The 13302-nt window shown below is 40.6% G+C and overlaps 1 protein-coding gene across 11 annotated transcripts in view; it reads right to left on the minus strand.

Annotated features, from left to right (window-relative positions):
• Window positions 1-5500: 5500 nt before the first annotated feature.
• Window positions 5501-13302, minus strand: part of ATP2B2 (ATPase plasma membrane Ca2+ transporting 2) — a 226662-nt gene continuing 218860 nt past the window's right edge. For 6 of the 11 annotated variants that reach the window (XM_040358825.1, XM_040358831.1, XM_040358823.1 and 3 more), the window contains one exon: window positions 5501-10469. Coding sequence is in view for 8 of the 11 variants with exons in the window: in XM_040358831.1 (XP_040214765.1) it covers window positions 10158-10469 (312 nt within the window). In the remaining 3 variants the exon portion in view is untranslated. The remainder of the gene's footprint in view (window positions 10470-13302) is intronic. The other 5 variants (XM_040358824.1, XM_040358830.1, XM_040358828.1 and 2 more) reach the window with 3 other exon arrangements.

Consider the following 13302-nt stretch of genomic DNA (forward strand, 5'->3'; position numbering starts at 1 on the left):
ATTATTATTATTGCATTTAAGTCTAAATATGAGATCTGAGGTATTTTTGACTCCCAGATCTCATATTTAAGAGGACCTGTCATGCTTCTTTTCTATTACATTCCTTGTAATAGGAATAAAAGTGACACTTTAAAAAAAAAAGAATAGTGTAAGAAATTAAAATAAAAGGTAAAATCAATAAGTTTTTTTTTTTTTTTTTTTTAAACCCACCCCGTCCCGCCGAGCTCGCGTGCAGAAGCGAACGCATACGGTGTTCAAACCACACACGTGAGGGATCGCCGCGATTGGTAGAGCGAGAGCAATAATTCTCGCCCTAGACCTTCTCCGCAACTCAAAACATGCAACCTGTAGAATATTTTTAAACGTGGCCTATGGAGATTTCTTAGGGTAAAAGTTTGTCGCCATTCCACGAGCGGGCGCAATTTTGAAGCGCGACATGTTGGGTATCAATTTACTCGGCGTAACATTATCTTTCACAATATAAAAAAAATTGGGCTAACTTTACTGTTGTCTTATTGTTTAATTAAAAAAAGTGTTTTTTTTTTTTTCAAAAAAAAGTGCGCTTGTAAGACTGCTGCTCAAATACCGTGTGACAAAAAGTGTTGCAACGACCGCCATGTTATTCTCTAGGGTGTTAGATCTTTTTTGTTTATAATGTTTGGGGGTTTTAAATAATTTTCTAGCAAAAAAAAAATGTTTTTAACTTGAAAAGAACAAATCTCAGAAAGAGGTTCGGTCCTTAAAGCGGAGGTTCACCCTAAAAACATGTATATACCATTACATTCAGCATACTTCTAAAATGTACAGTATGCTGTTCTTTTTTTTTTTTTTTTTTTTTTTTTTTTTTTTTCCGCTGTACATACCGTATTATTGTTCTTTTCCACCCCGTTTCCGTGTACTCGCTCCCACGGGAGTAGGCGTTCCTATGCAGCGGCGCAATGTCACCTGGGACTTAGCCTAGATGATTGACGTGCTTGATAAAAACTTTCCCCCGGGGCGGATAAGGCGCGTCACAAGTTCCGAAAATAGCCAAACTGGGAGTCGGCCCTATACGGCACCTGCGCACAGACTAGGAGCCGCGTAGAGCTGACTGCGCAGGCGCCGTATAGAGCCGACTCCCAGTTCGGCTGTTTTTGGAACTCGTGACGCGCCTTATGCGCCAGGGGGAAAGTTTTTATCAAGCACGTCAATCATCTAGGCTAAGTCCAAGGTGACATTGCGCCGCTGCATAGTAACGCCTACTCCCGCGGGAGTGAGAACCCGGAGGCTGGGTGGAAAAGAACAATAATACGCTATGTACAGCGAAAAAACAAAACAAAGAACATAGGGCCAGATTCACAGAAAAAGTACGCCAGAGTATCTGCTGATACTCCGGCGTACTTTCAAATTTGCCGCGTCGTATCTTTATTTGTAATTCACAAACAAAGATACGACGGCTTTTGGCTAAGATCCGACAGGCTTACGGCTTCGTACGCCTTCGGATCTTTGGATGCAATACTTCGGCGACCGCTGGGTGGAGTTTGCGTCGTTTTCCGCATCGGGTATGCAAATTAGCTGTTTACGGCGATCCACGAAGGTACGCGCGTCCGTCGCATTCTCTTACGTCGTCGCTAGTCGGTTTTTCCCGTCGCAAACTTAAGCCTGATATTTCATGGCTTAGATTTAGACCAGCCATGTTAAAGTATGGCCGTCGTTCCCGCGTCGAATTTCAATTTATTTTTTGCGTAAGACGTCCGGGAATACGAAAGGACGTAACGCACGTCGCTGTTCAAAAAACACGTCGGGGCGCCGTAATTTCGCGCAAAGCACGGCGGGAAATTTCCTAACGGAGCATGCGCAGAACGTTCGGCGCGGGAACGTGCCTAATTTAAATGGTACACGCCCCATTTGAATTAGGCGGGCTTGCGTCGGACGGCTTTACGCTACGCCGCCGCAAGTTTACACGCAAGTGCTTTGTGAATCAAGCACTTGCGGCGGAGTAACGTAAAGGGGATACGTTATGCCGCCGTAATTGTTTGTGAATCTGGCCCATACTGTACATGTCGGAAGTATGCTGAATGTAATGGTATATACATGTTTTTAGGGTGAACCTCCGCTTTAAGTGGTTAATCTGTTGGTCTCAATACAGCAAATTACAAAGTAGTGTTCAGACAGCACCTCCCCTATCAAGCTGTTGGTCCCAGTACAGCCAATCACAGTTCAGACGTCACACAGCCCCCCCGGCTCTACCAACCCGAAGTGCAAGTTCGACCAAAATAGAAGTGTGTTACGGAGGAAAGTGTACCCCCATCAGGTCCTCCCCGCCCCTGCTGTAAATTACCAACAGGCACCCCCCCCTCTCATAGACATCCAACAGACGATAAACCGACGATTGCTCTTTTAGTGCCATAGGAACGTTGATGTGTCTCCATCTCCATTTTCATTGCATATCGTAGGAACGTGCTGTGGTGTAAGCAAGTCAGATGTGACACAATACAAGCAGATAATAATAATAGTGACTCCGGACCACCAGGTTCATGCTGCTTTGTGAATTTATTTATTTTTTTCATTTTATTTTTTTCTTTTATTTATTTTTTTCAACGCTTAAATGTTTCCACTTGTGCTCCTGCCACGGAGTCATCCAAAAAGACAATCAGAGCAGCAAGAGTAGGAGCTCGGCATCACTGTGTCCTCATTTTTATAAAATCATGTACATTGGTAAATCTTTTTTGTATTTATTTTTATTTTATTAATTTTTTTTTCTTTTTGTGTTTTTTTTTTTTTTTCTTTGTTTTTTTCAATTTTGCTTGTTTGAAACCACAAACATTCCAGTATCACACTGCAGGAGGAGGAACAGCGATACAGCATAACCTTTTTGCATAGTATTAAATGAACAATAGACATAACGGCTTTTTTTATTTTATTTACAATTAGTATTATCTAGAATTTAAAAAAAGTATGTAAAAATGGGTGAACCAAAAAAAAAAAAAAAAAAAGATTTTCTCCCTCACTGCTAAAAAAAAAAAAAAAAAATCTTAAACAGTAAAGCAGTCTTTTTTTTTTTTTCTTTTTTTAGCATAGATAGAGGAAATCGTTTACCGAATGGACAACTGTACCGTTTTTTTCTTTTTTATATATATTTATATATTTATATATCTTTGTATATATTTATATTTTTTGCCTATTTTTATTTTTTTTTCACATCTCCCATGCTGCTAATTACAGAATGTAGAAAGCACATTTGTGTTTATAACGAGCTTTTTGAAAAAAAAAAATACACATTAATTCCATTTCCTGAACGCCACTCACATCAGGGAGCTGTTATTCTTTTAGGCATGTGAATATGCGTGCAAACATTTCGTAGAAAGGGGGGACAGACAAAGATACAGAAAGCGATTTTTGCAAGTGATGAATCTTCCTTACTACAAACAAAGTACGCAGCGCGCCATCATTGTGTGGGAGGAATAGCCGTCCCCTCGGAAAAAACCCGGCTCATTTCTCTGGACTTTCAGCGTTTTTTTTTTTTATTAGTTTTTTTTTTTGGTTGTTAAGAAGATTCCTGAATGGCAGCTCATGAATGTTTTTTTTTTTACACACTACTACATGTTGTATGGAATCACGTAGGCACCAGGCTCTGTGTGCATTGAGCTGCTCCTTTGAGCATCAGTGTTTGCTACAAAAGACAATGCATGCAGTCACACTATATACATCTTAACTGCCTAAAATGTCCTAAAGTCATTGGGCACGGCCTGGAGATCGAGGGCATGGCTTGTGCAGTCCGAGAGATGACTGACAGGCGTACTTATTGCTCAGATACATGCTTCGAATGGCAGTTGTGATACAACAGGTCGGGTTTTTCGTCATGTGTAAAATCAAAGTCAGATCATTTTATTCTAAAAAACAAAAAACAGAAATACAAAATACTTTGATGTGGTTATCTTGGTATTTGCCTTGTTTCTGTCATTCCCTGGTCATTTTTCGAATGTTGGAATGTCAATGGGCAGGAGCTGAATCCTGCTGCCCGTCCCGAGCCTCATCAAAGAAACCTACAGCCGTGACTTCAGAAGAGGGATCATTTGGCAAAAAAAAAAACACTGAGGCCCCGTACACACGACCGGTTTTCTCGGCAGAATCCAGCAAGAAACCCTATGGGAGACGTATTCTGCCGAGAAAACCGGTCGTGTGTACACTTTTCGCCGAGAAACCCGTCGGGAAACTCGTCGAGCCAAAAAGAGAGCATGTTCTCTATTTCCTCGTTGGGCAATAGGGAAATTTGGCTCGACGAGTTTTTTGACAGCCGAACGAGAAACTCGACGAGAAAAACTATGTGTTTTGCCCGTCGAGTTTCTCGGTCGTGTGTACGGGGCCTCAGGCCTGGAGGGGGTAGTCATTAGTAGCCATATTTTTAAGAGTTTTTTAAGTCAACTTTCATGTTTCCTCCTCACAATGTGTAGAATGGGGTGAGTATCTGAATCTGTTTGCTTTGGGGGAGAAAGAACAGTTCTTCCTTGAGATACTTCGATACCAAGGACCATCCGTATTAGTAAAAGGGGACATCTGAGGGCTTAATTTAATTTACTTTTGAGAGCTGGTTAAAGTTTTGCGAGTTATGGTTCCCTCACGAGTTTAGTAAAACGGCCACGGTGACTTTTAGAATTATTAGCAGCGCAAACTCCTCACATCTTCAATCTGCCGCACTCCTAAACCTTCCTTCCATATGGACTGGTTTACTAAAGAGGTTCCTATTAAATTTGCAAAAATTCGAAATTATATTTGGATAAAAATTGACGTCTTTTTCCATGCTTTGGATTCAGTTTGATCGGATTCATAGTCGCGCCATTGTTTTTTCGTTTTTCTACATCTTATCTATACATCTATTAACAGCCACCATCAATTGTGGACTAAGAATAGAAGTGGAGCCACCCAACTTCAGAGTCTGAAACAGGTCCAATAACGTTACTTGTTGGTGCAGTGGAGAGGTGAGAAACCTATTTGGGGATTCTGAGTAATTGGGCATTCTACACATCTCCCAGCAGCCCTTTCTGCTCTTTTTTCATTGAGGCTCTTTCTGCTGCCAATGACTATTTCTTTGTAGGCTTCATATTCTGCTGCCAATGGCTCTTTTTTTTGGAGGCTTCCTATTCCGCTGCCAATGGCTTTTTCTTTGGAGTCTTCCTATTCTCAAAATTTGGAGGAAAGACCTTCGACGATGGCACAATTGGTATCTTATCCATACATCTTTTTTACAACCAACATCAGTTATGGACTAAGAATAGAAGTAGAGCCACCCAACTTTAGAGTTCGAAACATGTTTTTTTAAAGTTACCCGATACAAGATAAATCCACCTGTTTGTCGATGCAGTGGTGGGGTGAGAAACCTGTTTGGGGATTCTGAGTATTTGGATATCCCACACATCTCCCAGCAGTCCTTTCTGCTCTCGTTCTTTGGGCCTCCTTCTTTGGAAGCTTCCTATTCTGCTGCCAATGGCTCTTTTTTTGGAGGCTTCCTAGTCTGCTGCCAATTAGTTTTTTTTTTTTCGGAGGCTTCCTAGTCTGCTGCCAATGGCTCTTTCTTTGGAGTCTTCCTATTCTCAAAATTTGGAGGAAAGACCTTCGATGGCACAATTGGTATCTTATCCATACATCTTTTTTACAACCAACATCAGTTATGGACTAAGAATAGAAGTAGAGCCACCCAACTTTAGAGTTCGAAACATGTTTTTTTAAAGTTACCCGATACAAGATAAATCCACCTGTTTGTCGGTGCAGTGGAGGGGTGAGAAACCTATTTGGGGATTCTGAGTAATTGGGCATTCTACACATCTCCCAGCAGCCCTTTCTGCTCTTTTTTCATTGAGGCTCTTTCTGCTGCCAATGACTATTTCTTTGTAGGCTTCATATTCTGCTGCCAATGGCTCTTTTTTTTGGAGGCTTCCTATTCCGCTGCCAATGGCTTTTTCTTTGGAGTCTTCCTATTCTCAAAATTTGGAGGAAAGACCTTCGACGATGGCACAATTGGTATCTTATCCATACATCTTTTTTACAACCAACATCAGTTATGGACTAAGAATAGAAGTAGAGCCACCCAACTTTAGAGTTCGAAACATGTTTTTTTAAAGTTACCCGATACAAGATAAATCCACCTGTTTGTCGATGCAGTGGAGGGGGGAGAAACCTGTTTGGGGATTCTGAGTATTTGGATATCCCACACATCTCCCAGCAGTCCTTTCTGCTCTCGTTCTTTGGGCCTCCTTCTTTGGAAGCTTCCTATTCTGCTGCCAATGGCTCTTTTTTTGGAGGCTTCCTAGTCTGCTGCCAATTAGTTTTTTTTTTTTCGGAGGCTTCCTAGTCTGCTGCCAATGGCTCTTTCTTTGGAGTCTTCCTATTCTCAAAATTTGGAGGAAAGACCTTCGATGGCACAATTGGTATCTTATCCATACATCTTTTTTACAACCAACATCAGTTATGGACTAAGAATAGAAGTAGAGCCACCCAACTTTAGAGTTCGAAACATGTTTTTTTAAAGTTACCCGATACAAGATAAATCCACCTGTTTGTCGATGCAGTGGAGGGGTGAGAAACCTGTTTGGGGATTCTGAGTATTTGGGCATCCCACACATCTCCCAACAATCCTTTCTGCTCTCTTTCTTTGGGCCCCTTTCTTTGAAGGCTTCCTATTCTGCTGCCAATGGCTCTTTTTTTGGAGGCTTCCTATTCTGCTGCCAATTAGTTTATTTTTTATTTTTTTTGGAGGATTCCTATTCTGCCAATGGCCCTTTTTTTTTGGAAGCTTCCTATTCTGCTGCCAATGGTTCTTTCTTTAGAGGATTTCTGTTCTGCTGCCAAGTGCTCTTTCTTTGGAGGCTTCCTATTCTCCTAATTTAGAGGAAAGCACTTTGGGGACACAATTGGTATTTTAACTAATTATCTTTTTACAGCCACCATCAATTTATAGACTGAGAATAGAAGTGAATCCACCCAACTTCAGAGTCCGAAATAGTTTAATTAAAGCTACCCTATACAAGATAAAGACACCTATTTGTCTGGGCATGGGGGGGGGGGGGACCTATTTATCAAACTCTTTAAATCACTTGTTGGGGGCTTTTCCTAATCGGGCTAATAAATTGCTTTTGAAGGATTTGGTTTATTGTTAAACAGTGTGGATCATGCAGAAAATGTAATTAATGCATTTTTGCCATTTTTATCATGTATAAAAAAAAAAACATAAAAAAAGGCAACTTTGTTGACAATGAAAATATGCCCTGCGCAAAATATAGTTATGGAATTTCTTACTGCTTTTGTAAACCTTTTTTTTTTTTTGGTATTTTAAGTTTCTACTTTAATGGTATTTATTATTAATTACAGGTCTATGTGAAAAAATAAAACTTACAATTAAATCGCTTATTATACATTTTTCTGGTCTTTTGTTCTTAATTCTATAGAATAACCCCAAAGTTTTAACTCGAGCTCTCACATTATTATTACAAAAATATGTCTCTATTTAAATTAAAACTAATTTTTTTTATTTTTTTTGTAAACTTTGACGTATTTTTAAACTAGATTTTTTGTTATGTGAACTGAGCTTTTCTCTTTTTTTTTTTTATATTCACACTAATCCATATTGATCATTCTCAGAGGCTTCCAGCAATCTGCTGTGCAATCAGTTATAGCAAATATGTTCTACACAGTGGGAATGGGAGTTCTCTAATAGTCCTAAAATATACGATTCCTTCTGTCTTCAGTATACCCGTACATAATTTTCAACACTGCTAACTGTAACAGAATAGAAATCTTTACGTTCTTGTATAACACATTTTAGTTAAACTATATCAGAAATGGACAGAATGATGATGCGTTAAGGCATGCCGTGTCAGTGGCCGAGTGCTCCAACAGTTGTTTATTGCACATAAACTGACCTATATGTACCCCTAATGTCATCCCGCACATCTCCCAGCATTCCTTTCTGCTGCCAAGGGCTCTTTGGGACGCTTACTATTCTGCCGCCAAGGGCTCTTTCATTGGGGGGGGCTTACTATTCTGCTGCCAAGGGCTCTTTCTTTGGAGGCTTTCTATACTAATGCCAAGGGTTCTTTTTGTTAGGGGGCTTCCTATTCTGCTGCCAAGGTTTTTTTTTTTGTTAGTAGCTTCCTTTTCTAGTGCCAAGGGCTCATTCTTTGGAGGCTTCCAATCCGCTGCCAAGGGCTCATTCTTTGGAGGCTTCCAATATGCTGCCAAGGGCTCATTCTTTGGAAGCTTCCTATTCTAGTGCCAAGGGCTCATTCTTTGGAGGCTTCCAATCTGCTGCCAAGTGCTCGTTCTTTGGGGGCTTCCTATTCTGCCGCCAAGGGCTCTATCTTTTGAAGGCTTCCTATTCTGCTGCCAAGGGCTCTTTCTTTGGAGGCTTCTAATTCTAATGCCAAGGGCTCTTCCTTTGAAGGCTTCTTTTTCTAATACCAAAGGCTTTCTCTTTGGAGGCTTCTTATTCTAATACCGAGGGCTCTTCCTTTGGAGGCTTCCTTTACTAGTGCCAAGGGCTCTTCCTTTTGGAGGCTTCCTATACTAGTGCCAAGGGCTCTTTCTTTGGGGGGGGGCTTCCTATTCTGCTGCCAAGGGCTCGCTTTTTGGAGGCTTCCAATTCTCATAATTTGAAGGAAAGAGCTATGGGGGTACAATTGGTATACTATTCAAAGAGACTGTCCCCACAACAAACGATGCAATGATGCTACTGTGATTTCACATTGCTTCGCCTTTAATCTTTCCTTTTGTCCCGACCTTTTACTCCATAGCGTCATAGGACTGTAAACTTACATTCTTCTTCCTGGTACACAAACCGCTATATTAAATAGTTGAGACTGAAATAAGGCAACCTGCCAAAGTATTGTGTTCTCTGAGGGTGTCTGTCTAGGATCCCTAAAGAAAATGAATGTAATAAAACAAGCTGTAGCTTTTACAGAAGCGAATAATTAACGTGTTGTAGTAGCAGCCCATCAAGGTAAGAACCTTGGCGGTCAGACACAAAGGGAATTATTGCTATTGTAACCCCTAATGGGGGGAAAATAAAATAATGGTAAAAACAATCAATGTTTTTACAATAACATCTACTCCTTGTCCTAGTTCCAATGGCGGATGGGCCATGTCGGTGTGGGTCTTGGCTGGTCTGATGAAGCAATGTCCAGCTGCATTGCACATGGAAACGGTCCAGTGGGTGGAATGCCTTGTGCATGTTCTCCACTACACACAGTATATAGAAATAGACATAACCTTTTTCGTGCACCCTGCTTGCAGTATTATAATTATATATTATTATTATTTTTTTGTCTTTTTTTTTTTTTTAAATATCTTTTAACCTCATATTTTCTCATAAGGGAACATTGTTTTCCCCTTCTCATATGCATGCATAAAGGGTTTATACACATATTTCAATTTTTTTTTTTTCAAAGAGACAGAAAATATATGGAAGGACGGGGTAATTTTCCACCCCTGGCTGCGAAGATATGCCAATGTACTTTTGTTTTCCTTCAGGTTCATATGAAGGGATTTATACATACAGTATGTATATATATATATATATATATACTGTACATACATGCGCGCGCACACACACACACTCTCACACACGCACCACTCCTACAGAAATGTTTTGTATATGCTCCTTCGTCATTTTGGGTGCTGTAAAATCCCCCTGTGCAAGTCGAAGCTTTGCAACTTCAAAAAAAATAGCATTTGACTAGAAAGGTCTGAGCACGAGGTCCTTTGCCCTGTTAGCAGTTTTGTGGCTCATGTGTCAATTAACCAGATAAATACTGTTGTCTGGGGAAAAACTCTTTCTCTTTCTTGTCTTTCACATCCCTGTGCAAGGAAAGTCCCAGAAGTGTATGTAAAAAAAAAAAAAAAAAAAATCAAAGCAGTATAAGGAGGGATTGTTAGTGTACATTCATGCAGGAACATGGGTGTCTTTGTTGTTTTTTTTTTTTTTTTCCTAGTTTGTCTTTCTGTTTTTTTTTCCGGAGGCAGCAGCATCAGGCCGTCATGAAAAACCCGCCACAATCTCACTGCCAGCACTGCTTGGACACGCAGCTTCCTCTGCCGGGCCTCCAAAATGTGAAAACACCTTACTGAGCCAGACACAAGTATTCCTTGTTTTTTTTGGTAAATTAAGGAAGCGGTGCCATCTCCAGCTAAAGGGACGTCTCCAGGCTGTGAATGGGGCTCCCCGGGCTGGAAGAGGTAGCTGATTTGCTGGTCTCTGTAGTGAGGTTTATCCCGCTGTCAACCGCATTGTTGTTCTTGTTCGGTGAAGGGGGCTGGCTAGAGTTTTGTTTCAGGGCAGGATCTTCCTCCAGATCTGTGTCATCAATAAGAGGGATGTGAGGCTGAGAATCTTCTATCTTAAACTCTGGATGGGTCATGAAGTTGTGAATGGAAGTTCGAGAGTCCGGTTTTTCTAAACCTTCATAGAGAGAGCTACGGAATGCCTTCACGACGCGGATCTGTGTGAAGGGAGTTGGGAGAAAAAAAAAAAGAAAAAGAGGATGAAACACACAAAGACGATTAGACTCATTATTTCTACACTAGGAATGGAAAGGTAGGAGTCATAAGAGGCCCCCGTGGCACACAGCAGCTATTAGAAAAGGGCAGAACAAGCAGCACAAGTTCAAAACATCAGAGGACAAGGCAGCTCAGTGTTGTGCTTTCACATGTCTAAAATATTGTTAGTCTCGAAGACTACATGGATTATTGGCCACCATAAGGGTTCTTTGCGAATAAAAACCAAATGGAGGAATCTGCAATTTATCTTGGGAGTAGTGCTAATGGTGCATGGCCATGTTAAACAGTACAATAGAAGTCCAAGGGGTGGCTTTGTGATGATCATAAAAACTCTTCTATGGGTACCATCCCAGGTTTGAGCAAAGAAAAGAGGCACTCTACCAAGCCAATCCACCAAAACCAAGGTGGATGGAGGATACTAGTGGATGGGACTTTAATTGTACCTTCTAGAACAAAAACACATTCCCGATAAAACACTACCGTTGTTGTACCATTAGCTGTAGACTGAGGTCACTCTGTTTTGTTATTGGGTGGGATTTTCTACGAGTGATAAACCACGTGTTGTAAAATTTTCTATAGTAGATGATGTTCTGTCTTTGGACAGCATAGGCAGGCATGCTGAGTGCTACCTAAACAATTGACCAGACCTCAGCCAAGAGGATTGCATATGAGTATCATTTATTTGAACAGTGGTGTATATTATATGTTTATTGTATTGTCTTGATTTGACTGCACTAATACAGTGTCATGAGTAGTGTTGCTCACAAATATTCGCATTTCGAATATTCGTTACGAATATGGCATATTCGAATATTCGCGAATAACTCGAATTTCGCGGCCAAAATTTGCTATTCCGAATATTCGTATTTTTTCAAATTTATTTTTAAAACAGATCACATCCTATCGACGTCTAAAAGCATTGCTGGTATGATTAGAGACCCTGTGCCGAGTAGCTAAGCTGAGGCGATCCTTTTATGTTGCCGAATATTCGCAATCGCGAATATTCGATTTCCGAATATTCGCGAATACTTTCTCCGCCCTTCTTTTGCATCAGAACCAATCAGAGTTGTCAAAATCTCGCAATCAATTTCGCAATCGCATTAGCGAAATTTCGATAAAATATCACCAATATTTGATTTCCGAATATTCGCGAATACTTTCTCCGCCCTTCTTTTGCATCAGAGCCAATCAGAGTTCTCCTACCACAGTTGTCAAAATTTCGCATTCAATTTCGCATTAGCGAAATTTCGCATTAGCGAAATTTCGCAATTTTTTTTTTTTTATAAAATATCACGAATATTCGATTTTAGCGAATATTTCACGAATATTCGTCTATATATTCGTGATATATCGCAAAATCGAATATGGCGTATTCCGCTCAACACTAGTCATGAGAGAGCTTACACAGCCATTCGTTTTTTTTTTTATTAACTATATTGCCAACAATTAGGGTGGGTTCTTAGGCTCTACTGTTTGGAGGCCTTGGGGTGGATTGGTAGGGTGGGTGGGTGGTTTAGGGGTTTACTTTGCAAGTTATATGTTACTCACTGTGACGGGAGAGCAAGTTGAACCCAGAATCCATTGGAAAGGTTGGGAAACCATTGTTTCAGCTCCCCATGCACCTCTTATGTCTAAGTCACCCTGTACACAGGGTGACTGAGAAAATATATCTTGGATTACTTAAAATGGGACAGTCATATTTATCCACAATATCTCCCAGGATAAATGTAAAGACTATTCTTGGTTTGTTTGATTCTGAATTCAACATGTTAGTTGAGAGAGCCGATCACATTGGCCTCTGTACAATGTAGGAGACGGGCCGACTCCTGCTGGAGCTCCTGCTATGGTGTGAAGGTGTCCTGTGTTTATACTTATGATAATGTATAATCTACTCTGGGAAGCTCAGTGACAACAAGTCTGACCTGTAGTGAAATCCTGACTTATCATAACAATGCCCAGGAAGGCACGGAGTCACATCAACTGCTTTAAGGATTAATTAGCTCATGTTAATTCTGTTTCTGGTTACAGGTGTATTGTTAGAGTAATATGAGCAGGAGGGGGGAACCTCCTCTTCAACTGTATATAAAACTTGTATTTTGGTTCTAATAAAAAGTTCATGTTCAGCAAACAAACAAGTATTGTCTTGTTTGTTGTTGATAGCGGTTGGAATATCTGATATCTATATGCAGACTGGGAGGAAGTGGTATATGACGAAAGCACTCAAGCAGAGTGTGGGACGTTTCGTTACACACACTTTTATTATTTGCGTGTTTCTTTCATTTTTTTTTGTACTGGAAATGTAAAAAAAAATGTTTGCATTTTTCTACTCAATAGACATGATTTAAAAAAAAATAAAGCTGGTTATTAAAGCGGGGTTCCAACCACAATTAGCATTTTTTTTAATGTATATCCATTCATCATGTGTTTTTATAATATAAATCCGGTCACTTACTATTTTACAATCTGCCGCCGCTCCGCGTAGTTATTCAAAAAAGATAGTTTATAAAACTATGTCCACACCGTTGTCATTTTGCTTGTGGGCATTGTGAAGCCCACAACTACTTAGGGCCAGATTCACGTACAAGAGCGCCGGTGTAACGTAACCCGTTTACGATACACCGCCGCAAGTTTCCAGTTTTAGTGCCCGATCCACAAAGCACTTACCTGGAAACTTGCGGCGGTGTATCGTAAAGACGTCCGGCGCAAGGCCCGCGCCGGACCTACTGCGCATGCTCCGTTTCGCAATTCCCGTCATGCTTTGCGCGCAGTGACGTA

Source organism: Rana temporaria, chromosome 7 (assembly GCF_905171775.1).
Source record: "Rana temporaria chromosome 7, aRanTem1.1, whole genome shotgun sequence".
Taxonomy (NCBI): domain Eukaryota; kingdom Metazoa; phylum Chordata; class Amphibia; order Anura; family Ranidae; genus Rana; species Rana temporaria.